Source organism: Procambarus clarkii, chromosome 1 (assembly GCF_040958095.1).
Source record: "Procambarus clarkii isolate CNS0578487 chromosome 1, FALCON_Pclarkii_2.0, whole genome shotgun sequence".
Lineage (NCBI taxonomy): Eukaryota > Metazoa > Arthropoda > Malacostraca > Decapoda > Cambaridae > Procambarus > Procambarus clarkii.
Genome location: NC_091150.1, coordinates 45,691,518 through 45,708,186, shown reverse-complemented (window position 1 = coordinate 45,708,186; position 16,669 = coordinate 45,691,518). Strand labels below are relative to the sequence as shown.

Sequence of the window (16,669 nt, the reverse complement as noted above, 5' to 3'; positions counted from 1 at the left end):
ACTTGCTAGTATATGATGGGGTTATGTATAATATTGACTATACATAACATGCCACATACCACCATATTAACAGATAAACCACAAGCCTGTGGGGAAAAAACAAAAAAGTGCAGCAACAATTATATGAAATGTTGAAGGGACAAGGTAGTGTGACGGGCTCGCATTATTTCCTGCTAATCTCCACCCGCTCGTGAGGAGCATGATATGAACAGTTTGCATCATATGTTGCAAATTTCAAGTTTAGAGAGAATTTACTAATAAATGATGCAAATTTCATTATTGGAGTGTGTGTGTGTGTGAAGGGACGATAATATCTATATTCATTTGATTTAGTTTAGTTTTGGACATGTTTCAAGTTCAGAAGTTTTAAAATTTGGAATTTTTGTATTTTATTTGTTTATCTGTTCTGAAAGTTAGGGGACTAATGCTTACCAAAGTTTTTTTTATCAGAAAAGAGCTTTTAAGTGGTATTTATTATTAATATTGTTGCATTACAAAGAGAGCCATTTTCTGTGGAGTGGCTTCCCCCCCTCTGGCTCCCCAGAGCTATACTGGGCTGATGTGTATATATTAGACTGTGGCAACAGTCGATCAATGGAGTTCTTTAGTCTACCTGGGACTACGAGCTAGAACCTGGCCCCCCTCAGAGAGGCACAAACAGCAATGACCTATAGATATCCCCACAGTAATTGGAAGCAGTCTGTCTGCCATCTACCAGGTCAGGCAGCCAGAAAGGTAGGAATCCGAAAACAAACTACAGCTGGTGAAACATTGCAAACCAAAAGCCAAACAGGCAAGCAGAACTCCCCAATCAGAAAACAAGCAAACAAGCATGACATCATCACAGCTGCCAGGCTGCTGTCTGCACAACTCCCCCTCCCCGGGAGGGGAAGATTGTGTCATTTCACATTTCCGTTTCATTCCCGTGTCCACGGGATGGACGGTCGATGACGCCTGACGTTCAGGCACCCGCAGGTGGACCTCTTCCCATCGGCGTGGTCAAGGCGTTTCCCGGTGTATGTGGCACGCTTCCCCGACCGCGAAGCCAGCGGGGTCGATGCCGGTTGATTGGACTGGTCAAGGTGGGGTTACCTGTACCTCTTCCTACCGGTTCGGTTGTTGCTCCAGGTCCTGGCTTGCTTGGAGATTTACCAGGGGAGGGTAATCCTGTTGGCCCCTTGGTGGCTGGCCCAGATTTGATTTCAGGCGCTGCTCGCTCAATGTCCAAACCCAAGGGTCTTTCCGCAACTCTGTCTCTTTCAGCAGATTGATCCGGTCCAGTACATGGCTGGTTCGATCTTCTCCAATCTTCCTGTCGGGTCATTTTCATGCGGGTTTATCACCACTTGTATGGTGATCAGGTGGCTTTGTTGATGGTGTACCACCTGCGAGTTTTGTCTCGGTGGCAGTATGAAGTTCCTGGCAGTCCTTTCGGCATTTCTTGACTCTTTGTAAGTTGTTTTTTATTTCTGTTCGGGTTATTTTGTCCTTTCTCTCTTGGTTGTTTCAGGCCCGTCATCTTGTACCGAATACTGTCGCCGTGTATCGTGCTGCGCTGGCGGGACCGCTTCCACTTGCGTACGGGGTGGATATCACTTCTGCTCTGTTCTGCAAGCTTTCTCAGGCATTGTTTCACCTCTGACCTGCTCATGCGCCGCCTGAGCCGTCTTGATCGTTGAACTGGGTGCTCTCTTTTCTCTCTTCCCCTCAGTTTATTGTAATGGTCTGAGCTCAGACCAAGTTTCCCCCCTTCCCCTTCTCCCTTTCCCCTTCTCCCCTTCCCTTTCCTCCCCCTTCCCCCCCTTCCCCTTCCTCTTCCTCTCGCTCGCCGTCCCCTTCCTTGGTCATTCTTCCCCCTTCCCCTGGTTGCCTCGTCCCTCCTTACCCCTCCCTTTTTGTCGAGCCGGCCTCATTGGTCATTAAAGTGCCCACAGGCAAGAGACTCTGCCCTTCCAGCGCCGGCCAATCCTACTCCAATCCAGGTCCCCAATCCTCTTCAATCCCCCCCCTCCCGCTTCACAATCCCCCCTTTCCAACCATTTCCCTTCTCTCTTCTGTCCGCTGTAGCTATTGACAAATTTGATTGGCAGTAAACTCAGTGCCATAAAACCGTGCTCTCAAATTTCCCTTATTTGGCCAGACCAGCTTGTCTCCCACGAGCTGGTTGTTACAGCTTATTTCCAGTTTCTGTGAGAGGACTGCCTCCCGGGCAGATGTCATTGGCCAAGAGGAGGGGCTTTTTGTTCAGTGGTTAGTGGTGACCACGGTACTAGGCCTGGGGGCTCCAGTGATTGGACTAAGTCTCAAGAGGCGGGGGTCCCCCCAAGGTAGTGCCAGACATCCCATTAGCCAAAGGACCAGGACATCCAGCTTTGGTTTGAATTGATTGGTGCTAATAGCCCGGAGCCAAGCTCGTGAGGAAAATAATAGGCCTCCCTGGGGTAATCAAGGAAAATTGTAATCAGTGTGTCTTGGGCTTGACTGGGGTACAGGTCTAATGACCTGGAGCGCAACCATTCAACATATGGGGCCGGTTTTGCAGGATAAGTTAATGTTTGTCTACATCTGTTTGGTACATCAAAGTAATTGCACTCCGGTTATATTGCCTCTTAGGAATTTAATTAGAGTAGGATATATTTCAATTTGGTTTAAATAAACGTGCCAATAAAATAAAGTGATAATTAATGTATTTTGTGGTTTAGTTTATCTGTTCCCCCTTTTGTTATTACTGCTGAGTCATTCTTATATGTGGTATTCTCGTGTGGTATTGGAAGCCCCTATATTCTCACTAAGTGAAGTAAAGATTTACATTTTGATCCCCAAGCATTATTGCCAAGATTCCTACGCCCTCCAAGTTCATGATTATTGATTTCTGTCCGTCCTGGGAGATCCGTAATACAGGCACATTCAAGTTGGGAAGATGGTGGTAGTGTACATTTAAGTTTTTATTCATTATTTTAAAATTAATAAACCCTTCATTTGTTGCTCCCCTCCTCATTTAATATTTCAGTTTTAATATTAGCTGGTAGTTCAGTGAGGGTCACAGTGATCTGGAAGCAGTGTTAAGATGGGGTATTGAGTGAGAAAGGGATTAGCAGGTTGGGATTATTACATTGTGGTGACCCCTTTTGTTCAGAACTGTTTTTCTAAGGATCTTTTCTTGTTGGCATTGGCCTTTGGGGGTCGTGTCGGGAGCTTCATGCTCTCCTCTTTCGGTCCTAGTGGTCATTTTGTTTGTTTGCAGCCGGCTCCTCCTTTTCTGGCGAAGAAAAAGGCCGCTGCTTTCCAGAGGGGTTCTTGGGTTATCGATGCTTGGTTGGTTTGGCCAGGGGGTGCATCATGTTTTGTAGTTGCACCAGTTGCAGCTCTTCGCCATTACTTGCGCGCTACGGCCTCGGTGGCAGGGGACGCACTTTGGGTTGACCCGGTTTCCCGGGTAATCTTTCAAACAGCAGCTTTGGCTGCTGTTTTTGGTAATATGTCCTGGCTGACATTCGGGCATGGGGCTTTTGGAGGTCAAACAGGGTCCTGGCCGCACAGTACCTCGTTCATGTTCCTGGCCCTTCTCGGGCGTGTGTAGCCTTGGGTCGCAGGTTGCAGCCAGTTGTCTCGACTTGGAGTTAAGGTGCAAGTGGTAGCCGCCTCCTGGGTAAGTCCCTCTTTTCCTTTACCTTTGGTTAGATAGCTTCGGGAAGCCAGAGGGGCTCTCCACAGAAAACCAGCGTTGAATGTAATGAAGCGCCATTTTCTGGGCGAGAACCGAAGGCTTCCCGGCAACCCTTTTTCCCTCCCTACGGTCGGCGTTTTTTTTTTTCGCGTTTTTTATACTCGGCCTCTGCACTGGAGTTGAGTAGCTGGCACGGGAGGTCTGGGACCCCTTCCCTCCTCTTTCCTCCTTCCAAGGAGGGGAGAATTGCACAGACAGTGGCATGGTGGCTGTTGTGACGTCATGCTTGTTTTCTGATTGGGGAGTTCTGCTTGCTCATTCAGCTTTCGGTTTGCAATGTTTCACCAGCTGTAGTTTGTTTTGGGAATCCCACCTTTGTGTGCCTGACCTGGTAGATGGCAGACATAGACTGATTCTAACTACATGGGGTGTCTATAGGCCATTGCTCCTCATGCTTCTCTGAGGAGACCAGGTTCTGGCTCATGGTCCCTGGTATGCTAAAGAACTCCATCGATTGACTGTTTCCACCGTCTAATATATACTCATCAGTCCGGTATAGCTCCAGGGGAGCCTTCAGGTCCCCACCCAGAAAATGGGATTTCATTATATTCAATGCTGTTTTTTTTTGTATTAGATAATGCTAGTTTAAATTAGGAGACTAAGCACTGACCATATAATCCCACCACAACAGGAGTTGGGGTTAGAAAATGTTGTTCCTCTAGAAAGATGTCGTCTGGTCAAGTATGAGGAATTTCACAACAGTTTAGAGTGCTCGTTTGAGGGTCAAGAGGATGAGCTCATATCTGAAGTTCTTGGAGGTGTGAGGAATTCATACAAGTTTGATCTTTTGATGGAAATTCGTGATGAAGACAAAACATTTGAAGTTTATAAGCCTGGAGGTGAGTTTTTTTTTTCCAGTCACTGTAATACAGTGACAGTTAAAATTTCATATAAATTACAAATATATAGTAAAATTGCATATATAGTATTGTGTGTATTTTTGGAAGCCATTAATAAATTTACTTGTAAAAATGTAGGCATATAGCTGAATTTACCTAAGGGTAAACTGCTTTAAATGCAGCTTTTTAATACAATACTGCTTTAAATAAAAAAACAAGTATGGACCAAAAAGTATTTATGCATACACTGATAACAACCGATAATCTGGATCATACAGGGCTCGCCCCTCTCTGAGTTAGCCAGACATCCGGATTAGCAGGAATTCTTACCGGGAAGATTAAAAAATTAACATTCAACATTTTTTGTACAACAAATATAATATAATTTGTATTTCCACATACAATAAACATAAATTGATGTGGTTAGGGTAGATTGGCAAGATCAGTTTTGACTATCAGCTGCTTAGGCTTCTGGTGAGCTCAGGTCTCCTAATGTCAATCAGTAATCTGGCCAAAACTCAAAGTAATCCAGATTTGTGGCAGAGTTTGAAAAAGTTTGACAGAGAAAACTTTGACTCTATTTTGTCTGGATTACCCATAGGTCCCGGTTAAGTGTCTGGATTAGTAAGCTCTTGCAGTATTTCATGTCCATTTCTAGTTATTCTTTCATTAAACATGTAATGTATCAATTTTTTTAAGCATATACAGTATATGTAGCCTTACTCGGGCAGATTGTTGTGAGCTGGTACCCCTTAACCTCGGTACTGTGCAGCCTTCACACGAGCCCCTCCCATGGTGTGCAAGAAAAAATTATATCGCCCCAATTTTTTTTTTTTTTTTTTTTTTTTTTTTTTAATATTGCTAAAATGAGTTCCCTGATCACAGGAAAGCAAAAAATAAATTCAATATCACACTTACTTTAGTTGTAGAGAAGCTATGAAATGTAGCGATGACGTTACAAATTGCTAAGCGATCGTAGAGTCATCACCTGGGGTGGATCGCGAGCACCATTCAGGTGACGAGTTGCTGCAAATATTTATTGTAACTAATTTATCAGTATCCACTTTTTCTGTGGGGAGCCCCATCGACTTCCTGAAGCTATTCCTGAAGCTGTTTTGAGATTTTTGCCTTACATGGCTGTTCTTGCATTTGTGGTGTGAGCTGGCTTGGAGTTCCTGGGTACCAGAGCTGCATGCCTTTAGGGACAGCTTCCCTAGGTGCTCCATGAGTACTGCCCTTGCATAGCCAGGGGTTAACTTCCCTGGGGTGTTCGTGAAAAGTTCCCCATCAGAGGATTTCCTCGCTTGTGGTTGTCCTTGGGATCAGTTGGGGGGTCTTGGGCTTTCTGCCTTGCCCTGGGTAAGGGGGGGGGGGGGTGTTTATCGGCTAGTAGGGTGCACTGTGGCTGGTGCAGCCTGCTTAAGCTAATACGCAGCTGCTGACATTTCTCTCTGACTCCTTGTTGGCTATTGTGGGGTTTTGAGGGCTTTATCATATTTTTGTTGTTTTTTCATTTTGTTGGCATTTTTCACCTGGATCGCAAAGGTGTCCTGCCTAGCTTCTCATTACGCTACGCCTAGGGTGTGGTGGTGGTGGTATTCCCCTGTTGCCCTTGAGGCTTTACAGTGGCTGCTTGTGGACGGTTTGCCTGCATCGACAGGGTTTACCGGCTTAGCTGGTCCCAGTGCCTGGGCTTCCTGTAGAGCTCATTCACCCTATGGGCCCTGGAAAACCCATGGGCTCGGTCATACCATGGATACTTCATCCGAGCCTATTTTCACCTTGTGCTACTTTGATGGTTGTTCGTCGCCCCTGCCTCAGGGTGACAATCATCCATACTGCCTCATCCATGCTGCCTGTTGGGTCAGGAACACCTACGACCCAATTTATGTTGCAGTTGTGTCCGTAATGTAATTGGAGGTTCTCGACCATGTGCTTTTCCGTCTGTGATTCTGTCATGACTTATTAGTTGTCAATGAATTTGATCCATTTGTCTACTGATATTTTATTAATTGTGAGTTAAAAAGATGTCTACCATCTGGAATAGTATTCTAAACTAGATACGGGAAACAGTTAACATAACCTTGAAGAAAATGTTAAATTAATTGAAAGTTAAACAAACCTGGCAGTACAGCTTGTATTGGTACTTGAATAGTTTGATGTGAAAAATATAAAATTAATTGAAATAAGATTATGGAGTTCAGTGCCAAGTGAGAAAGAACTGGTGGCAATAATTCAGAATGAAAAATTATGAAGAAATCAACACATTAGAAGTTACATGAAGTTTTTTCTAAGTAATTTATGTAGTAGCATGGTATCTGAACTTTGTAAAATGTTTTGTATATGCTGCTACTCTGCTTGCTTTTTGCTTACTGACATTAACACTCACTAATCTAGCCATATCCAAGGTGCTCCCATAGTCCACTGAAGACTAATATCTTTGAACAGCTTTACCTTTAGTGTTTTTTCCACTCTTCTGTTAACTTCCATCCCTCCCCATGAATATAATATTGACAGTATAGGACAGTAACTCGACAACACTGAACTAATATCATCATCTATAGGTACAACAATAAAGGCCCATGTGGTGAACTTGACAACAGAAGAGGTGGAGGGACCATGTAACTTGAGAGGGAGCCTCAGCATGACTGTACGTGAGCTGAAGGAACTACTAGGTCGTTCTCTCAACCTAAATCCTGACACAATGAGGATTGTGTTAGAACGTTACTACAACGATTTGAGACCGCTCACCCCAGACACCAAGACTCTGAAGACCGAGGGTTTCTATAGATCAAACAAGGTAATCTTATTTGGCTTGAATAAGACTTAATCCCGTTTCGTTGTTTCTTATACCCGCTTAATTTTATTTTACGTGTTCAAGAATAAATAGTCTATTTGTGTACCTAGGATGTGTGATTGAAAAAAGGAATTTGTACAAAAGTTAAGAGTAGATTGTGCCAGGGAAGAAAAATGGATGTTGTAATGAAAGGCCCTGGTTAGAAACAAAAATGGATGAGATGCATCGAGAAGGCTCTGTGAAGGAGCGGTAGTGCCAACATTTATGAACAAATGTGAGACAATGGTGAGATTTTGGTGTGACCAGTCAAGAATTAGAGCAGTAGAAATGGGCAGTGAGAAGTACTTCAGGCATTATATTATTGAGGTAGGAGCAAAAATGGCATGGAGAAGTTCAGTCAGGGTACTGCCAGCCACGTACCTTACCTCTGCCCCATGATATGGTATAAGTTATACAATCTGGGATTCCTCAATCCACACGAAGTCTGGAGACAGCAGCAGAAGCCAGTCCAAGTTTTACCTCAATTTTGCCCCAGTTGATTTTCTCATTGATATATCACGTTAATGTGATTTCTTTGTATACTGTGTATGAATGGGCTTCATTTGTCCATGTTGTCTATTCCCCTCAGGATGCTGCATGTAATGATATCATCTCTATTTTTTTCTTTTCTCTAAGGTTGTGAGGGCGAGTTCCCTTAACCTGTCCTCATAGCTGAGCCTTTTCAGTTCTAGTACTAATCTAGTTGTAAACCTCTGAACTTTCACAAGTTTCTATTTATGCTTCACAAGGTGTGGGGTCCATGCTGGTGCTGCATACTCGACTAATGATCTTGCATAGGTAGTGTGTATTGACTTGAAAGTCTCCTTGATTAGATTATTAAATGATGCTCTAGGTTTTGTAGTGTTACCAAATGCTACTAATGTTATGCAGTTCATATGAGCTTCTGGTGTTAGTGTTGGGATTATGTCTACTCACAGGTCTTTTTCTTTTACTTTTTTGTAAGTGCCTTCCCTTTATGGTATAGTCAATACATGTCTCCTATCTCCCTTACCAATTTTCATTATTTTACATTTATTTGAATATTTATTTATCTTGATTGAATTCAAGCAGTCATTTATCTGCCCACTCCTGAAATATGTTAATCTTCTTGCAACACTGCAGCTCTTTTCTGTTCTTATACTCCTCATTAACTTCACAACATCTGCAAACATCAACATGTATGAGCTCGCTTCCTCTGCATAATCATTTACATAAATTAGTAAGAGCAGTGGTCCTTGGACAATTTCCCTGTGGAACACCACTCCTCTCCATCCTGACATATCCTCTCTGATTATGACCCATTATTTCCTGTCTCTCAGGTACTCCCATACCTAATCCAATATCTCTCCTGTCTGTCAAATCCTCCCATACCCAGTCCAATTCCTTTCCTGTTATCTCCACTTGCCTCTCCTTCTTGTGTATTAGTCTTTTGTGAGGAACTGTATCAAAAGCTTTTTACCTGTCTAGGAAATTGCAGTCCTTCCTTTTCTTTTCTTACTTTTGTGACACCTGTTATAAAATTCAATAAAGTTTAAACTTGAAGCTGTGTTGTGCCCCTCTTAATTAAAATTAATGCTCCCTATATGTTCTTCAATCCTTTTTCTGATACCTTTTCAGCATCTAGCATTGAATGCATGTTGCTGACACTGGTCAGTAACATGCAGTGCTTCATATGTCCCCTTTTCCCAAATATTGGAACTATGTTTACCTTTTTGCAGATTTCTGGTAGTTCTCCTATCTTCAGTGTAATTTTAACACTAGTTAATGGGTAACAAATTTCCTGCAGCTTCCTTCAGTAATCGTGGTGATGTCTGGTCCTATTCCTTTTGCTATATATCCAATTCCTCCAGGTGTCTTTTTCACCTTTTCTACATTGACTTAAATTCTATTAAGATTTGTTGCTGGCCTTCTGTTGTCACCTCTCCTTGGACACCAAACGGATTCTGGTTTGTACACCTGGAACCTCTTGTTGAATTCATCATACTCTTCTTTGTCATTATCCAAAAGTGCTCCTCCTTGTCCCCACAGTCTGATCACATGATCTTGTATCATTGTTTTTATTTGCATATGGCTATGCATGAGGTTAGGATGGTCCTCTGCTTTTGCCACAATGTCATTTTCAAGCTGCTGCTCTGCTGCCCTTCTGATTCTGGTATTCTCATTTCTGGCCCTCTTAAGTGGCACCTTATTTGTCTTTGTACCCATGTCCCTATACTTTTCCATGCCTCTTCTTTGTCGTTTCCTCCTACTGTGTGGGATTTGTTGTTCTACTATTGTCCACTTCCCACCTGAGAGGTACAAGCTTTTCTGTTGCTTCTTTGCATTTCTGTGTTGAGTTCCATCTCATTTGCTGACTTTCCCCTCCATTTCAGTCTCCCATTGAACTTACTGCAGATAGCCCCTAACTCTCCAGTAGTCCCCTCTTATGTATACTCTCAAGCCCTTTATCCTGTTTCCGTTTCTCTTACATACATCAGATCTTACATACTTCCATCAGATCTTACATACACAGGGCTCACATTTGCTTCCAAAGTTTCCAATAAACAGATGTCATCTTTGAAAACAAATTGTAGACACCCATCTGTGTGTGAAGACCTCATCATATGGAGGGTGACCATGCTGCAGCAGCTCACAGCACTGCCATGCAGTTTGTGCTCACATCATCACTTAATGTGGACAAAATAAGTGAATAAATGCGATTATTTTGAGTTGATAATGTCATAGAAGATCCTGACTGATAAAGCTCATACACAAGGTTCAGATATCAGTAATTACAATGCTGGTTATGATGTTGAGAGTGGGAGGTTATCTTGAGATGATTTCAGGGATTAGCGTCCCCGCGGCCCGATCCTCGACCAGACCTCCTTTTTGTTACACACCCCCAGGAAGCAGCCCGTAGCAGCTGTCTAACTCCCAGGTACCTATTTACTGCTAGGTAACAGGGGCATCAAGGTGAAAGAAACATTTTGCCCATTTGTCTCCGCCTCCACCGGGAATCGAACCCAGAACCTCAGGACTACGAATCTGAAGCGCTGTCCATTCAGGTGTCAGGCGCCCTTCACAGCACACAGAGGCAGAGACAGAGGGAGGCAGACATTCACAGCATACAGGCACAGTTTTGTGCATCTGCACATCATGAAACCTGACCTCATGTTCCTTAAGAAAATAAACCTGTGGAAAATTACTTATTCTGATGTGACGGAAATCTGATGATGATAATGTTGTGGCTAGATTTAGCAATGTTCATAGTATATTGGAGGCATTTTGCTGCATCAGGTAGCATTGTCTGCTGTTTTCCTGTGTCGCTTTGCTGTGTTTGGATTTCGTTCCACACCCCACCAGAAATGCTTAGCAATGCATTATGGTAGATGTATACAATGTGTGTATATAGTGTAATAACAGCAAAAACAATGTTTTATTTTTCAAAGAATATAATATTGTGCTCATATTAGTGACACACATCTGTTCATACCTATGTTCCACAAGTTCTGTGATACAAATAACATTATTGACAGCCCAATGCATCATTGCACTTAAAATATATTGTAAAACATTAAAAATACAAAGAAAATATAATGTATTCAGTGCCTGCAGTTATAATTTCACATAAAACATGTGGGGATAAGCAGAACTCTGATGACTGGTTACAAGGTTATTTCACCCACCAAAACTGCTTAATGGTTTGTAATTGTGCATACAAATGTAGACTGTTATATATGACTTGTGTATATAATGTAATAAGGGCAAAATCTGTGTGTTTTACTGTTCTAAGCTTAAGCTATTGTGCATATATTAGTGGCACGAATATATTTGAGCATTCCGATGTTCTACACATTTTACTATAAATTTTTCAAGGACACTATTCCTTGAAAAACTGCTGGAAGAATACAGAAAAAAAAACAAATCAGAGACATTGAAATAAATATTTAAAAATTTCTTCGTTTCAGATCCACAGCCAAAGTAAGTTGCATACAATTTATTTTTTTTTTTTCTGTGATCAGGTAATGCATTTTAACAGTACTAGAAGGAAAAAAATTTATTTTTGTATCCTATGTACTAGGGTTATCTTGAGATTCTTGAGGTTATCTTGAGATGATTTCGGGGCTTTTAGTGTCCCCGCGGCCCGGTCCTCGACCAGGCCTCCACCCCCAGGAAGCAGCCCGTGACAGCTGACTAACACCCAGGTACCTATTTTACTGCTAGGTAACAGGGGCATAGGGTGAAAGAAACTCTGCCCATTGTTTCTCGCCGGCGCCCGGGATCGAACCCGGGACCACAGGATCACAAGTCCAGCGTGCTGTCCGCTCGGCCGACCGGCTCCCTGGTCGGAGGGGATTGTCAGCGTTAAACAGTGGCACAGTGCTGGGGTAAATCTTTCAACTGTATCTCTAGTTATATTCTTTGCATTTTTATCTTCCTCTACTACTGCCATATTCTGTAATGTAATGTGCTACTAAGGATATACACTCATATGCACATGCATAAAAAAAAAATGAAAAATTTCTAAATATTTTTTCCTTAAAGAATGATTAATTTAGATGCAAAATGTACAGAAAAGTGTAAATAAACTGAATACCTACATCGTAGCTGGCTTCATGTTGTGTACAAGTTGACCATGTGGTGGCTCAGCCCCATCTGTCAACACCAGAGCTCACTGTCAGAAACACACACTGCTCGAGCAAAACACACTCGTCACACACTACTGTCAGAGTAGTTAACAGATGGAATGCATTAGGAAGTGATGTGGTGGAGGCTAACCCCATACAGTTTCAATTGTAGATATGACATAGCTCCATAATGGAATGGAGCCACAGCTCTGGCTCCATTCGGACTGCCCTCCGGTGGTTCATTGCCTGAACTGTGGGGGAGGGGGGGATCTGTGGCCTGTGGCTCTTTGGGGCTGGTTGCTTTGAGTTGCTCTTCTACTGAGTTCTTGGGGTTTAGCTCTCCATGCATTTCATATCGTGGGCATGTCCAAAGTCCCGGTGGATGGCCTGTCGCAGTTTATTCCCTTGTTCACGGAATGGATGGGGGATGCCGACATGTTCAGTGGGGTCTGCCGGAAGTTCGGGCCCCAGAAGGTGGACCTCTTTGCGTCGGGGTAGTCGAGGTATCGCCCCGTTATGTGGTACCCTTCCCCGACTGTGAGGCCTTCATGGTAGATGCCTTTTGGCAAGGCTGATCGAGGTGGGGTTACCTGTACCTCTTGCTCCCCGGTTCATCTGTTGCTTCAGTTTCTGGTTCAGCTCGAGACCTATCGAGGTAGGGTTCTCCTTCTGGCCCCATGGTGGCCAGCCCAACCTTGGTTTCAGGCGCTGCTTGCTCGGTGTACGAACCCTGTGCGCTCTCCACGGCTCCACATCTTTCAGCAGATTAGGCTTGTGAGGTACCTTGCTGGTTCGCTCTACTCTTCTGCGCTTCACGTTTGGAGTTTCTGATGCAGGTGTATCACCATCAATATAGTGACTAGGTGGCTTCTCTAATGGTGTTCCATCTGCGGTTTTCTTCTCGGCGACAGTATGACGTTTCTTGGCGGTCTTTTCGCCATTTCCGTTCCTTGTCCTCGGTCTCGGATTGCATTGTGTTGACTTTTCTTTCTTGGCTCTTTCAGGACAGGCATTTTATGCTGAATACTGTCGCCTTGTATCGTTCAGCACTGGCGGAGCCGCTCCAGCTTGCGTTCGGGGTGGATGTCTCTTTAGTTCTGTTTCACAAGCTTTCTCGTGCCTTTTTTCCAACTCCGGCCTGCTCATGCGCCACCTGAGCCATCCTGGTCTTTGGACTGGGTGCTCTTCTTTAACTCTTCTCCTCAGTTTGTGGTGACCCCTTCAGTCCAAAACTGTTTCCAGAAAGCTTTATTCTTGTTGGCTTTGGCTTCTGGGGGACGTGTCGGGAGCTTCATGCTATCCTCAGGCGTAAGGGCTTTAGCTCTTTTGGTCCGTGTGGACGTTTTGTTTGTTTTCATTTATATCCTTCTTTTCTGGCGAAGAACGAGACAGCGGGCTTTCGGAGGGGTCCATGGATCATTGATGCTTGGTTCGTCAGGCTGGGAGTGCATCATGTTTTGTCTGATTTTGGCTTTACGCCATTACCTGCGCGCCTTGGCTTCTATGTCCGGGAACACGATTTGTTCTGACCCAGTTTCTCGTGTTCCCTGTTTCAGGGCTCGGGTCTCTTGGGTCGTTCGCAGGGTTATCAAGTCGAGCCAGCCTGCGGTCTACCCTCTCACTCATGATGATTGTAAGTTTGCAGCTTTGGCCACAATGTTTGACAATACTGTACGTCTTGGACAGATATTCGGGCATGAGGGTTTTGGAGATCGAACAGGGTCCTGGCTGCCCAGTATCTTGTCAATGTGTTGAGCCCTCAGTGGTCTTGTCTCGCTTTGGGTTAGCGGTAGCAGCCAGTTGACTCATCTTTGTTATGAGTGGTGTGGTGCGCCACTGCAGATTTGTCAAAATTTCATCTATTTCGAAAAGTATGAAAGTTTTGGCTACGTATATGGTTTTCTGTATTAAGTATCTTTTGTTATGTGTGGTGTATAAATTTGCAATTACTGTATGTACTTGGTCAGTCCAGCTTATAACTGTGGATGCTCTTTGTAAACCAAAGCCAAAATATTCTAAATGGGTACTGAATAAAAATTTTGTACTATACTTTGACCTCTGATTCATATCACCTCAGCTTTAAAATCAACTCAAACATTATTATAATTTATTCATGATATGATCTTGCTTTTGATGATAAAGTAAAATAATTTTTACACAATTTAAACAAAATTTAAATTGTAAATGCACTTGTTAAACAACGAGCACTTTGCAATTAATGTCCAAGTTCACTTTTCTGAACTATACGATAAGGATCCCACACCGGATAAGCCAGACATCTGGATAAGCAGAATTCTTACCGGGAAAGTTAAAAAAAAAAATAATTCAAAATTTTTTTGAACCAACATAATTAAAATTTCCACACACAATAAATAAAAAATATATTTTAAAACAGAAACTTAAGGTTGTAGTTCATCATCTTGTTTGAAAATGAAGATCTTGAAGTGTGTAATTCTTGATAATTTACATAACATATTATCTGGTTTTCTGGATTTCTGTCTGGATATGGCAAAGTTTTGCCAGAACTTGACTTACTGTGTGCAGTCTAGTTCAGTGGGCTTTGGATAACCAAGCCTCGGCAGTATTTGCTATAAATAGTTAAGTGTCAAGCCTTTTATGAACTAATATGTGACTAGTGAACATTTATGAAATATTACTATGCCTACAGGTGTATGTTGAGGCATCTGGTGCTGAGCCTAATGACTTCTTCACTGGATCTTGCATGTACTGCATCCTAGACCGTTACGAAAACACCATCACACTCTACTGCCCTCTCCCAGACACTAGTAAAGGTATCTTGTATATTACTCTCCTGTTCCTCCTCTCTCTCTCTGCAATAAATATTGATTTTTTCACAAGCCTAATTTTATAAATACTGTGTACTTTAAAGTGAATAGTAAATTCAGTTATCTACAACTTTTAACCTAAGCATTTTAGGATATTGTAAAGTTCTCTGAATATATGATTGCCAGGCTGAGAATGAGATGATTCAGAAAAAATATTTATCACATATTTTTGTAAGCCTCAGCACTTACTAAAAAAATTTGGAATATTAAACTTGATATCCATGTATCACCCTTTGCCAGTTGTATGCATTAGGCGTACGGTATGTATCTCTGGGGGGAGCCCCTACAGCTTCCCGGAGCTATCCATGGCTGATATGGATACCCCAACTATTTTGCTTCAGTCGATGTGGGAGGAGTTCTAGGCCTACCGGGGACCACGAGCCAGAACCTGGCCCCCTCACAGAGGCACGTGGAGCAATGACACATAGAAATGCACATGTGATTTGGAGCATTCTATATCTGCCATCGACCGTGACAGGCACCCAGAAAGGTGAGCGCCACAAAACAAACCCCTATTCTGGTTAATAACGAAAATTGACAAACGAGTGGATAGAACTTCCCAAAAGAAAAACAGGCAAACAAGCATGACGTCACAAGAGCCGCACCGCATGTCTGCGCAGCTTCCCCCCCACCTCCCCAGGAGGGAATAGGGAAAGCCCCAGACCCTCACACCGGCGATCCCCGCCCCAGTTCGTCGGCTGATGGAATCATGTATGGTCGTGTGGCTCCAGCTCCAGTCTTCTCTCAGTGCTGTTCATTGTTTTCAGTGCTGCTCTTACCATGGTCATGTGAGCTGGGAGTAATATTCTCAGGTACTCGGGCTGCATGTGCTTAGGGTCTCTTTCCCTGAGTGCCCTGTAAGTACCGCCCTTGGGGCTTGGGGTTTTCTTCCACAAGTCGTCTTGGGTCTCTCTGTTGGCCTTTCGCTGCTTGGCATTTGGTCGCCTCAAGTGTTTGGGGGTTTTCCTCCATTGTTTACCTTGGGGTAAGTGGTAGTTATTGCACTGGTGGGGTGCAGGGTACTTGTGTAGCTAGTTTTCACCTATAACAGTGGCTGGCTCTGTTCCCTCTGGGTATGTTGTCCACTTGTGTAGTTTTTCTTTTCTTTTTGTTATTGGCTGGTGGGGGGGTCTGCCTTGTGTTCTCATGCCCCTCCTTATATTAGGGTCGTTTTGTGTGGTGGCACCCCCTGCTTTGCCCTCATGAGTGGACACGCCCCATGGGTTCAGCTTTTAGCAGTTTGCTTGGTAGTTTGGGGCACCGGTTAGCAGTGCCCTGCCTGGGATAACCCTTAGCCAGACCCAGTCTAGGGGCCCTGGAAAACCCTGCGGAGGCTCTCGGGTCCAATGGAGGAGACCCTTGCGTCCCCTCTCGCTTTGTGCGAGTTTGAGGGTTGCTCTGTCCCCTTGTCTCAGGGTGACACTCATTGTTTTTTGCCTCCGTCATGCTGCCTGTTGGGTCGGTGACACATTTGACCCCGAGTCCTGCGAGCTGTGTTGCTTGTTCGTGACTCAATTCACCCAAACTGATGATGATGTTCTTTGGGTGCAGGTAGCATGCGCATTGCAGGGTAGGTTAAGTAATTGCAAAGTACTCGGGTTGTCGCTTCCCCGGACGCCCCGAGGTTGCCTCGCTTTGCCTATAGGGACTCGGACTTGGGGGTGTTGGTCGCTTCAGCCTTGGTTCCGTCTGCGCCCCCTCGTTCTTTCCCTTTGGTGGTTCATTCGGTCCCCCCTCTTGCTTCCAGTCTCGAAGCGTCTGAGGGCTTCGGGGTCTTTGGAGTGGAGGTTCCTGGGGTTGGGGAGGAGCAAACT

General features: G+C 43.9%; 1 protein-coding gene across 17 annotated transcripts in view; it reads left to right on the top strand.

The window, feature by feature from the left end:
* LOC123774768 (ubiquitin specific protease 47) overlaps positions 1-16,669 on the top strand; it is a 178,678-nt gene that overhangs the window by 119,144 nt on the left and 42,865 nt on the right. For all 17 annotated transcript variants that reach the window (XM_069305519.1, XM_069305307.1, XM_045769966.2 and 14 more), the window contains 3 exons: positions 4,359-4,566; positions 7,131-7,366; positions 14,678-14,801. In XM_069305519.1, the coding sequence (XP_069161620.1) occupies positions 4,359-4,566; positions 7,131-7,366; positions 14,678-14,801 (568 nt within the window). The remainder of the gene's footprint in view (positions 1-4,358; positions 4,567-7,130; positions 7,367-14,677; positions 14,802-16,669) is intronic.